We start from the raw sequence: 15,731 nt of genomic DNA on the forward strand, positions 1-15,731 counted from the left end.
AGGCCACTGCCGACACATTCTCTGAATAATGATTCCTCCAAATTATGTCTCGTATACAAATTCTTCATTTTATCTAGTGATTTTGTTTGTAATTTAGGCCCTGTATTGTTTTCCTTTCAGATGAAGATCTGCGTGGCCACCATTCTGTCAATCGCCCTCCTTCTGGGGAACTCTGTCAAGATCCGAGCTTCCGTTACTGGGCGGGTTCCCTCGAATGGCGATGGTCCTGCGTCTCAGGTGTGTCGGCAGTGCTGCCAGGGACCTGCTGCAATACCCGGCATACCAGGTCTGCCTGGACCAGTAGGACCGATGGGGCCGTACGGTCAGCCGGGGTCAAAGGGCGATGCAGGTCAGCAAGGTGAGATTGGCCATATTGGACCTATGGGTGAGCGAGGAGCACCTGGGAACAATGGGTCTAAAGGTAATGATGGGCTTGGTCTGCCCGGAAAGATAGGTCCGAGAGGGCTACCTGGTTTTCTTGGAAGAACTGGGGAAACTGGTGTCAAAGGTCAAAAGGGTGAGCCAGGGGAGACACCAGACGACTCCAACCAGCTTGTGGCATTCACCGTGGTGAGGACGAGCGGCTCGGATACCTCCACGAGTCACGACACCCGTTTGCCCTTCCAGCAGACCGAGACGCTTCTGCCAGGTACCATCTTCGATCTGGAGACCGGTACGTTCACCTGTAGTGTGCCGGGCACCTACGTATTTACGTTTTCTGTTCTCCGGCATAGCAACAGCGGTAGCCTTGACATCAATCTTGTTAAAAACAACCACAAGGTGATTTCCACCTATTGTGCAGCAAATCAACGAGTTCAGTTGTCTGGAAGCGCGGTGCTGGTTCTACAGCGTGGAGACACGGTGTATCTTACCATGTACGGTAGGGCGTATAGTCATCACATCTATCACTACACCTCATTCAGTGGCTTCCTCCTTTACCTTTACAATTAATTAATTAACTAATCATCACCTCGCATAAATATACAAGAGCAGTGCACCCCCCAAAAAAAAACATGTTCGCTTTTCATTTTGCCGAAACAATAACCAATATAATAAATATGAATTTAATACGCATGATAAAAATGATTAATTTTTAATACAATGTATAGCATTAAAATATCGAAACGGTTTGCACGACATGAAAACTACTTTAAAAAAAAAATAGAAATACGATAAAAATAATATATTTTTAGAAGGAAATATTTTTAGCTGAGATTGAAAATTTCCAAATCCATAAATCTGTCTCATTTCGGCTGAACGTCTGCTCCACATGGTAATAGCACGATCCCGTGTGCTTTGTTAGGCTTTGGCCACACTTTAGGATTGTTGAACTTAACCCCACCACAGCTTTTAGTTAGAATTATGAACTGAACTCAACTCGACGGATAAGTCTGAAAACTAACAAAGAATCTATTCGCACCGTATAGCCGAGAGCAAATGTAGTTCCTGAGGTATGGATGCATGTCTGCTTTGCGATCTATACTTCTCGAGATAATCAGTCGGGCAGCTGCAGCATTCTGAATATGGTGTAATTGTTTTAAGCTGGTAATCGTATGAATCAAAATATAAGAAATAAACTGTTCAAATAATCTAATCGGGAGTTATCAGATGTATCTATTAAACAATAATGTATGTGTTAATAATGCACTGCACTGTTCCGTTTACGCAACATATTTACAATTGCGAATGCTTGTAATTTAGCTTTTCGAGTATTGAGAGATATATTACGAAAATTTGCTTTAAAATATTTGACAATAATTATATTTATTAATCCTCGGAAAGATTTTGTTTCTTGCTGGAAAAAAAATCTAAGCATTTGAATTGCAGCATAACATCGAATGTATTATATTGTGGCGGGGATCTCCCCGGGCCAAACCTAAGTTCGTTGGGACCAAGTCTGACACCTATTAGAGTGTAGCTGATCTTCTCGAACGCAAGCTTTCCCAAGACGAGAGACCACTCAGAGCGACCTCAAGGCCTAGGGAGCAGGTCCGTTTTGGAGGAAATATACCGCCGATTATGATGATTGTGATTACCCACTGTTAATTGCACAATAAACCAACAACAAATACACCTGGACAACAGGATTGTCGGCACAACAAATATGAACGTAATTTATTATACAATAATCAAGAAATAGGCAGTAGTGATTGAGTCTTAATGAGGTGGTTAATTATCAGGGTCCCTTAAATACAAATGCAAGTCAGCTAACAGCTCACCTAAACAGCAATTAATGCGCACAGCTTGAGCAATGCGCCCAATGTAAACAATGCACTGGTAAGTCAACAAGGTGCACTAATGTAAACAATGCACTGGTAAGTCAACAAGGTGCACTAATGTAAACAATGCACTGGTAAGTCAACAATATACACTAAGTAAACAATGTACACTAAGTAAACAATGTACACCAAGTCAACAACGTACACTAAGTAAACAAAACACACCAATGTAAGTAACGTACGCCACTGTAAATAACACAAGCCAATGTAAGTAGTGCACGCCAATGTAAATAACACACGCAAGTGTAAGTAATGCACGCCAATGTAAGTAATACACGCTGGCAGCCTTAACCTGATTTACGCTTTACCCATGCAAGCTAGCGTCAGTATCGTACAGTACATTCACTAGTACGGCTGCGCGTCAGCCTCACACAGCGCAACTTCAGCACCGTAAGGACCAGCGCAATTTACACAGTGCGCGTCAGCATTACCCAAACACAGAGCGCGAGCAATATACGACCTTACCGTCCGCTGTCCACAGCAAAACTCCTCCGCGCGATTACGTGAATAGCCCTCACGTGAACATGCAGTCCGTACAAACACATATGCATGTACTTAACCTATGGGCCTTAGGCAACCAATAGCGTACGCGCATTCAGCCACTGGGCTCTTATGCTCCGCCCAGTCACCAACACACAGTGAATTTACGTTAGTGCAATAGGGATGACGTTGTAAATAAACTAGCTATAAGTCCCTACACTTTCCGCTACAATATAAAGCATGGGTGACTTACGTACCTTTTTCGTAAAATGAACCACGGCCTGTGTCGAAGTGTGATATAATGCGTTGGTTTTGAAGAAAAAAATATGCATAATTTCTTTTTAATTAGAGAATAGTTCAAACTCAAACAAGTTTGAGTTTGAACTGTATATTGTTGTTACATTGAATATTTTTTTGGGAGTGGATCATGATTTGATGTTACCTTGCAGAGATATTTGGCTATTTCCCACTACTTTTTTATTCAATTATTGAAGAAAAGTTATGAATGTATTGTGGTTTTTTTTTTAAATGGTTAACAGATGTTTGGAAAGTTAAAAAAAATCGATGCGAAGAAGTATCAGAACGAAAAACTCCTTTATGTTTTAAATGTTTGCACTGTTCACAAAATAGCAGCTATATAAATAGCTCAAATTTGTACTGCATTTTAAGCTATTATTGCGGTAAGTTTTATAAAGACCTCTTTGATAATTTGACGTTATCAGTATTAAAAAAAAATATAAAAGAGATCAATGTGAGCCTTCTGAAAGTAGTAAAAATATTGAGATGAACAATGCTGAACCTAAAATAGCCAAGATTGTTGAATTAAGTGTCTTGATATGGTATGTTTTAATATAGAGCGAGTCAAAAAGAAAGCAGAATCCAAACCCCCCAAAATATATGTTATATTTAAATAAATGTGTAGCATCAAAAGTAATAATGACTGGAAAGACAATCGCATAACCTACTTTTGGATACAAAATATTAATGAAATTGCTCAGTCCATTCAAAGAATATCACCACTTAAACGCAATGACCCTAAAACCTGTTTCGTCCAAAGTTTATTCTGTATTCTGACTGTTTGGAACAAAAACAAGAATGACACTGAATACTTGTTTCAAAACTGTCAACAACTGTAGTACATAATATCTTTATTGACAACCATGGTTAAGCAAACAATATGATTTATAAATTCCACTTTTTTTCAAAAGACGGGCCTTCAAAAGGACTTTGTTGAATATTTTTAACTTTTATACTAAGGTTTTATCGCTGGTGCATGTTTGAAGACAATTTTGACGACGATTCTTGAAATCGCATTTTTGGACGAAGAGGTTTTAGGGTCATTGGCATTGTGTTTAAATGGTGATATTGTTTGAACGGATTGAGCAATTTCACATTACCAGCACGTTGTCGTAAAAGTTCGTACCTTGATCCGGTCTTAACTTTTTCTTTCAAATGGAGCTTGCGGTCGCTGCCACAGTTAATTGAACGTAAAGGGGAGAAATAGATAACCGTCTGATATTTTCTACACAAACTCCCGGTGTAGGGGGTTTTGCATAGACATTTTCTGGCTGACTTGTTCACGAAAGAATCTGAACAGACCGCCATCGCAACTGCAGATCACTAACCCAAGGTTTGGCTCCGGTACGTGGACGACACCTTTGTCATCTGGCAACACGGGCAAGATAACCTCCAGCTCTTCTTGGAACACCTCAACAAGCTTCACAGCAGCATTCAGTTCTCTATGGAACAAGAAAGAGATGGCAACATCGCCTTTCTTGACGTTGAGGTGTCCAGAAAGCCAGACGGAAGTCTTGCTCGCAGTGTCTACCGCAAGCCCAATCACACGGACAGATACCTGCACTGCAACTCTTTCCACCACCCAAGAATCAAGTCCTCCGTCAACCGAGCCCTCGTCTGCAGAGCGTACAACGTCTGCGACGATGAACACCTACCTCAAGAACTCCATCACATCACCACAGCACTGCAGCGCAACGGATACCAGCCCAGCCAAGTCAAGACGCAAGACCCAAGAACCATTCCCGGCCGTAGGGTCTCCTATACCCCAAGCCAACTAGTTAGGGCCCCTAGTTCCATCACCCTCCCCTACTTAGGCACCACTTGTCATCACATCCAGCGCATCCTCTAAAAGCATGGAATTCATCAAGTCTTCCACACAGCCCCTCTGAGGATGCAGAACCTGCTGACTTCACACAAGGATCGGTGTGACCCAGAATGCAGACCAGAGGTGTACAAGATTCCATGTCAATGTGGCAAAGTGTATATCGGCGAGACTGGTAGGGACTTCCCCACCAGACTCAATAAACACAAAGCCCATGGCAGGAGTGAGACTTCGAGAAATCTTCCATCGTCAAACACTCCCACACCGAGGACCACCCGATCAACTGGAGCCAAGCAGAACTACTCACTAGCATCGACCGCTGGTACCCCCGACGCATCAGAGAAGCCATCGAGATCATCAAGCATAACACTGTTCCCCAAGACATCGGTTTCCACATCAGCGCCATCTGGCGCCCCATCCTCAAGTCCAAGTCCGATGGGTCTCCTATGCCCTAGGACAACTAAGGTTCAGTTCTCGCCTATGGGTCACCTATACCCGAGCTCCTTCCCCGTTGCCACCTCACTGTGTACTGACACGCTCCAGTGATCATCCAGCATCCTTCAGTCAACTGGCATCCTGTCTAAACTTCACCGGTTTCGAGCTTCACTAGTTTGCATCCTTCTCACGCCTCACCGCACCCATCCTTATGATATCGCATCACCGTTGGAATCCCTCATTCTCCTGACGACGGGCAGGGCATACTGTTCGAAACGATGAGTCCCTCGGGTACTTTTCAGACCACATATTCTCAGAAAAGAGATTTATTCACATGGTGCTACAGTAAACTAATCTTGATTTCTGGAGTTGTTGCCCCCCAAACGAGTTTGGTGGTGGATAATTATCGACAGACCACTATTTATGTGGCGCGCTCTCTATTAAATAAAAGAATATTGGTGCGGATGCTGCACTATTGAACAAAAATAACAACTCGTTTTCCGAACAACAACATAAGAAATACAAGATGTATCAAACTGAAATTTCATGCAATTAATTTCCACGATGTGTAACAGAGGGGTATTGAAAATCATGAGAAACAGTCCAACGATCAAAATAATATGATCGTAATAATATAGTGTTTTACACGCGAAAAATACACATTGATTTTCATTCGGATTGCACATTACCAGCACGTTGTCGTAAAAGTTGGTACCTTGATCCGGTCTTAACTTTTTCTTTCAAACGGGGCTTGCGGTCGCTGCTGAAGTTAATTGAACGTGATTGGGATTAATAAATAACCGTCTGTTATTTTCTACACAAACCCCCGGTGTAGGGGTTTTGCATAGAAATTTTCAGTTGCCAACCTTTACGACAATGTGTTAGTATGTTTTTCACCTAAAAATAGCTTATGAAATTGGCTTTCGTGTCATTATTATGTTTGGTGCCACATATTTTTTTAAAATATGAATTATAATTTTTGGGGTTTGGGTCCCGCTTTTTTTGACGCACCCCGTACAACCCTAATTTTGGTATATTGATCGATGGAGCTACACCGCTTTCGAATATATTACCGATTTTTTTGCAAGTTTTCAACTTACCTCCTAACTGAATTAAAAAGATGGTAACGTGCAGAAAAAAATAATCGTGATGGATTGTCAAACATTTAGGCCATCCCATTATTTTTGAAAGCTTGAAATGGCCAGTTGTTATACAGCTAATTATTCATGCCTTTTCCCATTTTTTTGGCTTGATTGGTAACGAATACAAACCTCAATATTTATATTAATAATCAGGATATTTTGTCGAAACGTGCCCTGTCATTAAAAAAAAATAAAAGCCAAATACAACGACTACAAAGGAGAAAAAAAAAGGCGTGGTTGGTTGTCATGATTTCATAAGACAATAAAACAGCCCCTTCTCACTTTAGCAAACAATGGGTAATTTTTTTAAAAATAAAATCGACCTAGGAAACCAACCGAAAACACGTTAACCTAGTACATATATTAGTTTATTACAGCCACATCTTTTTTTCTCGAGTTTTGTCCCGAGCAATAGAATGTTTTGTTTCTATAGAGCTACAAAGGTTATTCACTTTTGAATGAGACGCCGACCAAAACAATCGGCCCACGTTTAGTCTTTTGTTTGTAAAATAGGCTTCATAACCCGGTACTGCAGACATTTCTAGTTTATATTTATTTAATTTGTGACCTGGCATTTCTTCGTTTCTTGCGGTGTACAATGCAAGGGTCCCCACCTCAGTATTTAGACTTGATAATATATTAGGAAACTGGAACCGGTCTACCAGCAGCAGTGAAGCCAGACTTCCCACCATGGGGGACTGGTGGAGTTACAATATGTTATTCCAGTGGGAGGGAAGGGGAGGGGGGCAATTTCTGTTATACCTTATAACCGCATGGTCATTTATGGGAATTAATTATTTCCGGGGGTGACTGCGGGACATTATTTTCTACTGGTAAGTGTAAGCCCAAGCCCCCTACACCCCATCCCTCCCCCACTCCACCCCATTGGCTACGCCGCTGTCTACCAGCAGGGCTGATTTGATACATCGTTTAAGCAAATTAAAGCGTCCACCTCAATTGGAAAAAAAAAATATCGGTTATTTTACAAGAGCTACAATAGACGACACAACTGTTGTAAAATCGACTAACTCATCCTCTTCCTCTTGATGGGAATATTAATGAAAAGGAGAACAACAGCACCCTGGCATTAAATAAACGCCCCCCCCCCCGATCTCGTATATTTGGGGTATAGGGGATCCACCGTAGGCTGCCCGGGGTGGTCAGGAGGTAAAGAGATGCATTGGCGTAGGCAGCGGTGGGTTGGGGGGGGGGTTGATTTACTCCCGCTCCGAATATTTTGTAAAGAGTGCCCTTTTCCATTCAAATGCCCTTATTTCACCACCGCTTACCACCCAATAATTTTTAAAGAGTGCCCACTTTGTTCAATGCCCTTTTTTTTTTTTTAAGTGGCGCCCTTTTTTGTGTGATATACCGTTTCGGATGCCTCTTTTTTTAATAGCACGCCTGTATCGCCCTGAAAAACACCCTTTTATTGTCGGTTATAGTGTTCATAATTGTGGGTTGTAAACAGCGCCCCCATCGACAGATGTTACTAGCCTAACTACCACCACCCCCTGCTTTTTGATTTTACAGAGGCTAAATGTCCGTTGCATAAATGTGTCTACATTCCACCACGGATGTTCGAAAATGTTTAGCCACCGACTCAATAAATATGACCGCGCTACGCCACTTTTAGCTTTGGCTATTGAAGGTTGGGATTTTGTTAAGGAAAGACGTCTGTTGTATACGGTTGGATCCAAACAGTTTGGTGAGTTTGGAATTGGGTGTTGGTTGGGCAAGTGTCAAGATTGGGTTGGGCATATTTCTGTGTTTAGTTTTGGTATACAGGTTGTGTTCAATAAACAGAGAGGGGATTTTGCAGGTGCAAGGTCGATTGCATGCCAAGAACGTGGTCTGTCCGAGCGCGCGTGTGGATGGGGGTTGATCAATGATTATAATAAAGTTGCCTTTGGGATCGGATGGGATGCGCAAAATAAGTATATTTTCACCGTTAGAGGGCGGCAACTGTACATGAACCGGATATTATGCACACACAGTATATTCACGTTCTTAGGTTTTTTTCTATCATAAACAAAGACTGCATAACCTGACTACAAAATATATACTTGCCACCAAATGCGTGGTCCCATTAAAATCACGAAGCGCAAAACAAACACTGGTTAAATCACTTGGTGGTACGTCATTGTTCTATCCACCAAACAGAGTTAGTCACCCACCAAGTCGGTGACCACAAGTGAGTGGTCTGTGATTGACAGGTGCCAATCACAATCCATATATTAGAATGTGTCACCGACATTCATACGATCATTCCACCAATTAGATGCGTCGATTTGAGTGTAGGTTATACAAGCTTCGGGTTTAACGTGTGGCAATGTAACTTCATTTCCCTCTCATCAATATGAAGCGAGTCAGTGATGTGTGATTGACAGCGCGCAGGGGGCCAATCACAAACCGGGCTTGCAAGTTCTTCAGTCACTGCTCGGGAAATCGACGTCAATATTTAAGTCACAAGCTGCCGGCTCACTCCTCACAACGACCGCAGCTCATGTTTACGTTCAGACGACAACCCGAGAGAACTGTTTGAATGATCGAACAAGAATTGCACGGTGAGTGTTTGAAACAATCTTTACGATAATTCTGCTAACTTTTGGATTGATTTTTTTTATATATGATATTGACACAAATTTGCTTATTGCCTAAACAGCGTGCTAAACATATTTCCGACCATGAAGATCCCATTCCCATACGGTAATTCGATAACTTATCATGCGATATTGGTGCTTGAATCGTAACAAGGTATAATGTTGTATAGAATAACACTGAATTAGCTCTTAGTCTGAACAGTTGAACTATAAATTCATGGAAGTTTTATAGTTTTTATTGCCATTCAGGTTCGCCAGTTTTCCAGTCAAACCTGGCTGTAGGTTTTTCAAGAGTGTATTACATCAAGTTCCTTATTGTTATTGAAGTTCACGCTCTTACACAATATTTTCAGGTGATCAATTTCAACCTTTTTGCGTTCAAAGAAAGAAATCTTGCGAAAGCTGACACTTGACCCATAATATCAGTACGATCAATCACCCGCGTTGTTTTCTTGCTAGTTTTTCCTGTTTATTGTATCAGACATAAAATCCCGATGCGATGCGATCACACTTTCCGGCAATCACTCTAACCAACTCAGGATAAAAGGTGATGCGGAAGTTGGCCAAGGAAGAACGTATAAAGGAAATCGGGACATCTCAAACATCCGGTCCTTTGCTGTGTTATTGAAAATTGGGATAATCTCAATACCTTTTGCACTTTGTTTTCAAACTGTGTCATTTCACTAGTTCACAGTGCGCCATTCCGGTTTGATCACTATATAGGCCTGAACGGTCATACTTTCAAGCATTGCACGATAAAAGTGCGATTGGTTAGAATAGACTAGAGGGCGCAAATACAAACGGACCGGGAATTATTACTCACACAGTTTTACTCATGTTCAAATTGCTTTACTTCGCTGGATTCGTTTCGAGAAATCCTGTAAAGAGTTGATATTTGTACACATTATTCGGGCCGCCTGCTGAGTTGTCCGACTTCCAAGTTTGAAGCACAAGCTTTCCTGGGCATCGCGAGTGCCGAGGCAATGGGGTGGTGGGGGGGGGGGAGGGGGATGCCCCCGGTCAAGCAAAACAAACAGGAGAAAAAAAGGAAATAAAAGAGAGGTGTGAACACATACTATTGTTAATTTAAAGGGAGTGGGTGCAAACAATGATCAATCGGGAAAATGCTGCAAAATAAATTGATTTGGGGGAAATGTGTTTCGATCACTGCCGGAGGGGAGGGCTCCCCTCCGCACCCTAGATCAGCCAATATAAAATAAATCATATAGCCACATTGAAACATGTTTCACTATTTCTGGACGTATTCGAACAGGAAGATACCCGTCAAATAATAATTTGTCCATTAATAATTAGTATAATTTTTCCCGTTTTCGTAAGATGATTTATCAATATGAAACATGTTTTTTTTCGCAGTAGGTCTTATTTTGGGCGAGTGCTCAAAACTTCATTCATTCTATCATCTAGCCACTTAACCCTAAAAGGGCCGCGGGCCGCAATCCCTCCCCCCCCCCCCTTCAACTTTTTTCAGCGATAGCCTTGAAATTCTTTTTTATTTTTGCGACCCGAGCTGTTATGACTTTTTAGCCTCGAGCCTTGCGCATCTTTTGATTGGTGCCGTGAACTTAATTTCATCATATCAGTAGTGTACACAGAGCAGAATTACCATTCGCACATATGAATAATTAATTATCCATAATTCCAAAGCCCTTTGACCTTTAATCATGAAATGTTTTGGGTTTGTTCATGATAGGTTGCTCTATAAATGTACTGTCACTCAATGGCCGATATCTTAGGAGGGGGCGGCATTTGCCCCCCCCCCCCCCCGGCTGAGAGATGGTCAAAATAACCCTGCCCTTTTAGGGTTAGCATTGTTAAGTTCTGATATGCATGTTTTTTTGTTGTTTGGGTACATTCCTTCATCGAAAGTCATGTCATGTTCTACTTTGTTTCAACACTATCACACAGTTTCTTCAAGGGCAAATCCAGAGAGTTTCCTGCCTTTGGTGGATGTTGTGCCGGGAAAAGGGGGTGGAAGGGCTTTTTCAAGTGAAATGTGGCCTGATTTGATAAAACTTCGGTCACTGCTGGGGGGAGGGCGCCCCCTCCACACCCCTGGATCCGCCACTGATCTTGCTAAACCTCCCAATTTCATTGAACATGTGTTACTTTGGCAAACGTATGCATGAAGTCGAATTCTCGAGCGGGACTGAAATCCACAGCACAATAATTCACTGCAAAGTAACGTCAATTTCAATTGCCAGCTTTTTAAGGCGTATAATGAATATTTCCTTAAATATTTTGATTGTTTGCCAAAATCAACTTGGTTTGAAACTGATTGCCCGTTTTTATGCCAATTTGAAAGAAAGTGTTCATCACTGAACAAGCTAGATGTAAAATTGGACGGAAAAAAAGCTATTTGAATGAAGAATTTACTGTTTTAAAATTCACACAATTATGCTTTCAAAAACATTTCAACAACTTAGTAATGGCTTAAATATACATAAGATGTTTTTGGTATAATGAATTTGAAAATAAAGTGTAATGAAAGTGTTTGAAAATATTTAATGTTCATCTCAGGGAACATTCAGTTTCCTTAGAAATTTCACAAAGTGAGATTAAATCATGTTGCTTTTTCTGGACGTATTCCAATCAGGAAACTACAAATAATCGTTTGACCGTTGTTTTTATTAGTGAATAATTGAACCTGGTTTCGAATGACTATTTATCAAATTGGAAAAAAAATCCTCATAATTGAATTAAATCGATGAATTAATTCTGTCTTTCCTTACTTAAGGTTTTGATGCAGTTCAGTCTAACTTAGTGCCATTAATGTTTTGTTCGGAAAACGGAATTCAACAAACGGTTTAAAAATTGGCGGGAATTGCTGAAGAAAAATGAAATATGATTACAGAAAATACGGTGTATTATTCGCCAAAAATTCAGTCCAAACACAAGAAAAGAAATGGGCAAACAGAGCCTCCAATCATACTCTTATGAAACCACTGACCGGAAACACTAACGATTTCAAATGTCCCGCGCTGCGAATTTGTCGACCATCTCCCACAACGCACTGGGCAAAATGAACTCTCCGTGGCAAACTATTGGTGGCGCACTGCATTGTGAATTGCCCGAATTGCACAAAATAATACACTCATTCTGGAGAAGATAACTCAAGAAAAAACACATTGCATTGAATTGAAATTTCGTTCAATAATTGGTTGTGATATAATAGCACTCATACAAATTAAAATCGACGGGAACCGTTGACGAAAGCAATGAATGCAACGAAAACAAATACTGCACTGTGTATAAGGTTTTGGGCACTGATCCCGTACATTTTGCCAAAAGCAATTTCTTCCAAAAGAGGGCGCGCTACACAATTAGCGGTCACTGTGAACACGGAGAGCTGTCCAACCGAAGTCGGCTTTAATTGAACAAAAACAAAACACTGGTTTTGGAGAAAAACATCTACAGAAAAACACATTGCATTGAATTAAAATTTCGTCCGATGATTGGTCGTAATATATGAAACAACTATAGTAAAAGTGGTCTAAGCGTTGAAGAAAAATGAATGATTACAAACATACAGTGTATTATTCGCTAAAAAGAATCTTAACACGAGTCAATTGAAATTGCACACAAATATAACATTCAATGTGGAGAATATAAGTCAAGAGAAAAAAACAAATTTCGTTCGATAATTGGTCGTGATATAATTATAGCACTCACAAAATTGAAATCGTCGGGAACTTAGACGAAAACAATGAATGCAACGAAAACAAATACTGCAGTGTGTAAGGGTGCACACCGGTAAATAGGCCTCAATCCGTGCTCATGAATAAAAATTATACCCTCATAATATTCTATATTAGAGAGTTCTGAGAGCCATAGAATTGGGGAATTGAAGAGATATGGCAATGAACCTCTGGCCCGGACTTGAGGCTTTCAATTCTGAGAATTTTGGATGCAATTTGGCTCAAACGTGGCGCTGTTGCCAATGTTTTGTAGGACGTTTTTCAAGATGGCTACCTTTCCGCTTTGGGGAAAATGGGGGTCGTCTTCCTTGGGTGTGAATTTCTTGAAAAGTCAATGGTCAACCCACCCAAAAATTTAAATAAAATGAAAGATGGCATGTTGGTCATCATTTTTTGAGGATTTTTAAAAGAATGTTGCAGTAAGGGCATGTAGAAATTTTAATGCATGGTTGCAACCATAGAGCCTGAAAGAACGCCATTTTGTCTTTGAGCGTCCCCCCACCCCACTCACACACACCCACCCGCACTCAACAAAGGCACAGAAGTGGGGTACTTCCTTTGTTCTCGTGTACTAAAATTTTGCAACGTCGCACACATGTCAAAATGCTCTTATTTTAACCATAGTTAATTTCCTGGGCTATAATTCGGACTAAATATTCCTTTTCTAAAGCTCTTCCATTTGCGACAAATCAACCCATCTTGGAAATTCCTAGTTTTTGAGTAAAATCCATATATCTATTTCGTGAAAAACTAATGGGGTGCAAAAACGGTACCCCGTAAGTCGGTGGGCATTCCTTGTGGGGTACCTCCCATTGTTCCGGTACCCCATTAGGCAGTGTTTGTACACGCACACACACACACGCGCACACCCGACCTTAATTTCTATGGGCATTTTACATTGGGTTGCCCTTTCTCTTTATTGTTTCTAGTCAAAATGTCTTTTAGACAACTTCCTCAATTTTTTTTTTCAAAACTTTCCTATTCTGTTTTTGTCACTCTCCCTTGATTTGTTTTTAGTTTGAGATATTGGTTTCTTTACAGATGAAGATCTGCGTTGCCACCATTATGTCAATCGCCCTCCTTCTGGGGAACTCTGTCAAGCTCCGAGCTTCCGTTACTGGGCCAGTTCCCTCGGATGGCGATGGTCCTGCGTCTCAGGTGTGTCAGCAGTGCTGCCAGGGACCTGCTGCAATTCCCGGCATACCAGGTCTGCCTGGACCGGTGGGACCGATTGGGCCGTATGGTCAGCCGGGGTCAAAGGGCGATGTAGGTGAGCTAGGTCAAAAAGGTGAGAGTGGCCCAAAAGGACCTATTGGTGAGCGGGGAGCACCTGGGAACACTGGGTCTAAAGGTGATTATGGGATTGGTATGCCTGGCAAGATAGGTCCAAGAGGTATGCCAGGTATCGTCGGAAGAATCGGAGAAACTGGTGCCAAAGGTCGGAAGGGTGAGCCAGGGGAGACACCAGACAACTCCGACCAGCGAGTAGCATTCACGGTGACGAGGACGAGCAGCTCGGGTGAATCTTCGAGTCAAGACACCCGTTTGCCCTTCCAGCAGACCGAGATGCTTCTGCCGGGTACCAGCTTCGATCTGGAGACCGGTACGTTCACCTGTAGTGTGCCGGGCACTTACGTATTTGCATTTTCTGTTCTTAAGAATAGCAAAAACGGTTATTTAAACATCCATCTTTTTAAAAACACTTACCCGGTGATTAGTACCTATAGTACATCAAATCAACGTGGTCAGTTGTCTGGCAGCGCGGTTCTGGTTCTGCAGCGAGGAGACACAGTATATTTGACTATGTACGGTATGGCGCATAGTGAGTCCAAGTATCACTACACCTCATTCAGTGGCTTCCTCCTTTACCCCGAATAAATAAATCAAATTATCACCAAACAAAAAATAAACAGTAGCAATGCTGCAAAAATCAAGTCGCTTTCCATTTTGCCGAAACAATTACTAATGAATCAAAATAAATAATGTTCAATGTCATTTTAATAATGACGACAAAATGTCTCCTATAGGTACCGTTAAACAGGTGTGATAAAACTGGTTGATTATTAATACATGTATAGCATTGTACATTAAAATATAAACACGGTTTACAAGACAGTAAAACTAATTATAAAAAATATCACTAAAAATCAGATAAAAATAATACTTGTTTATTTTCTATGAAATTAATTTAAGCTGTGATTTAAAAAAAAAAAAAAAAATCATCAATCCTTCTCGATTAAGCTGGAAGTCTGTTCTACAGATGCATACATGGTAAAAGCACGAACACCGTATGCCTTGTCAGGCTTTGGACGAACTTCAAGACGGTTGAACTTAACCCTATCACAGCCATTAGTGCGAATGTAACACTCATTAATTGATATCAACTCGACGGATAATTTTAAAAACTAACTAAGGATATTGAATTCAACCCTTACCGTATAACCGAGAGCCAATGTAGTTCCTGAAGTATGGATGCATGTCTACATGACGATTTATCCTTCTCGAGATATTACAAGTCTTGAAGCAATATATGATGTCATTTCTTAAGCTGGTAATCGTTTGAACCAAAACAGGAAGAAATAAACTGTTCCAATAATCTAATCGAAAACTAACAAATGCACGTATGTATAAATAATGTATTTGTTTACATTTGCACCGCACAGTTCCATATAGACAATAGGTTTTTAAAAATGTGACTGCTTGTAATAAACTGAACCCCATCACAGCTTTTAGTGCGACTGTTAAAGAGCCAACGTAGTTCCTGAGGTACGGGCGTACGACCCTTCCTTCTGCATGCTGTTATTTCTTAAACTGGTAATCGTATGAAAAAAAAAACATAAACCGTTACAATAGTCTGTCTGGGAAGTAACAAATGCATGTATTAAAACATTATTATTCTTTTTTTTTTCATTTGCATTTCGCATGTCGTATACAGCCAGAGATTAAATGAAGTCTGG

The 15,731-nt window shown here is 40.9% G+C and overlaps 1 protein-coding gene across 1 annotated transcript; it reads left to right on the forward strand.

Annotated features, from left to right (window-relative positions):
- Positions 1–13,965: 13,965 nt before the first annotated feature.
- Positions 13,966–14,637, forward strand: LOC119718842 (complement C1q tumor necrosis factor-related protein 2-like; the record flags this gene model as incomplete). The annotated part of the gene is made up of 1 exon (XM_038188262.1): positions 13,966–14,637. A coding segment is annotated over one exon (672 nt), but the record flags the coding sequence as incomplete, so codon positions are not given.
- Positions 14,638–15,731: the final 1,094 nt, after the last annotated feature.

This window comes from Patiria miniata, unplaced genomic scaffold (assembly GCF_015706575.1).
Source record: "Patiria miniata isolate m_02_andy unplaced genomic scaffold, ASM1570657v1 HiC_scaffold_7, whole genome shotgun sequence".
NCBI lineage: Eukaryota > Metazoa > Echinodermata > Asteroidea > Valvatida > Asterinidae > Patiria > Patiria miniata.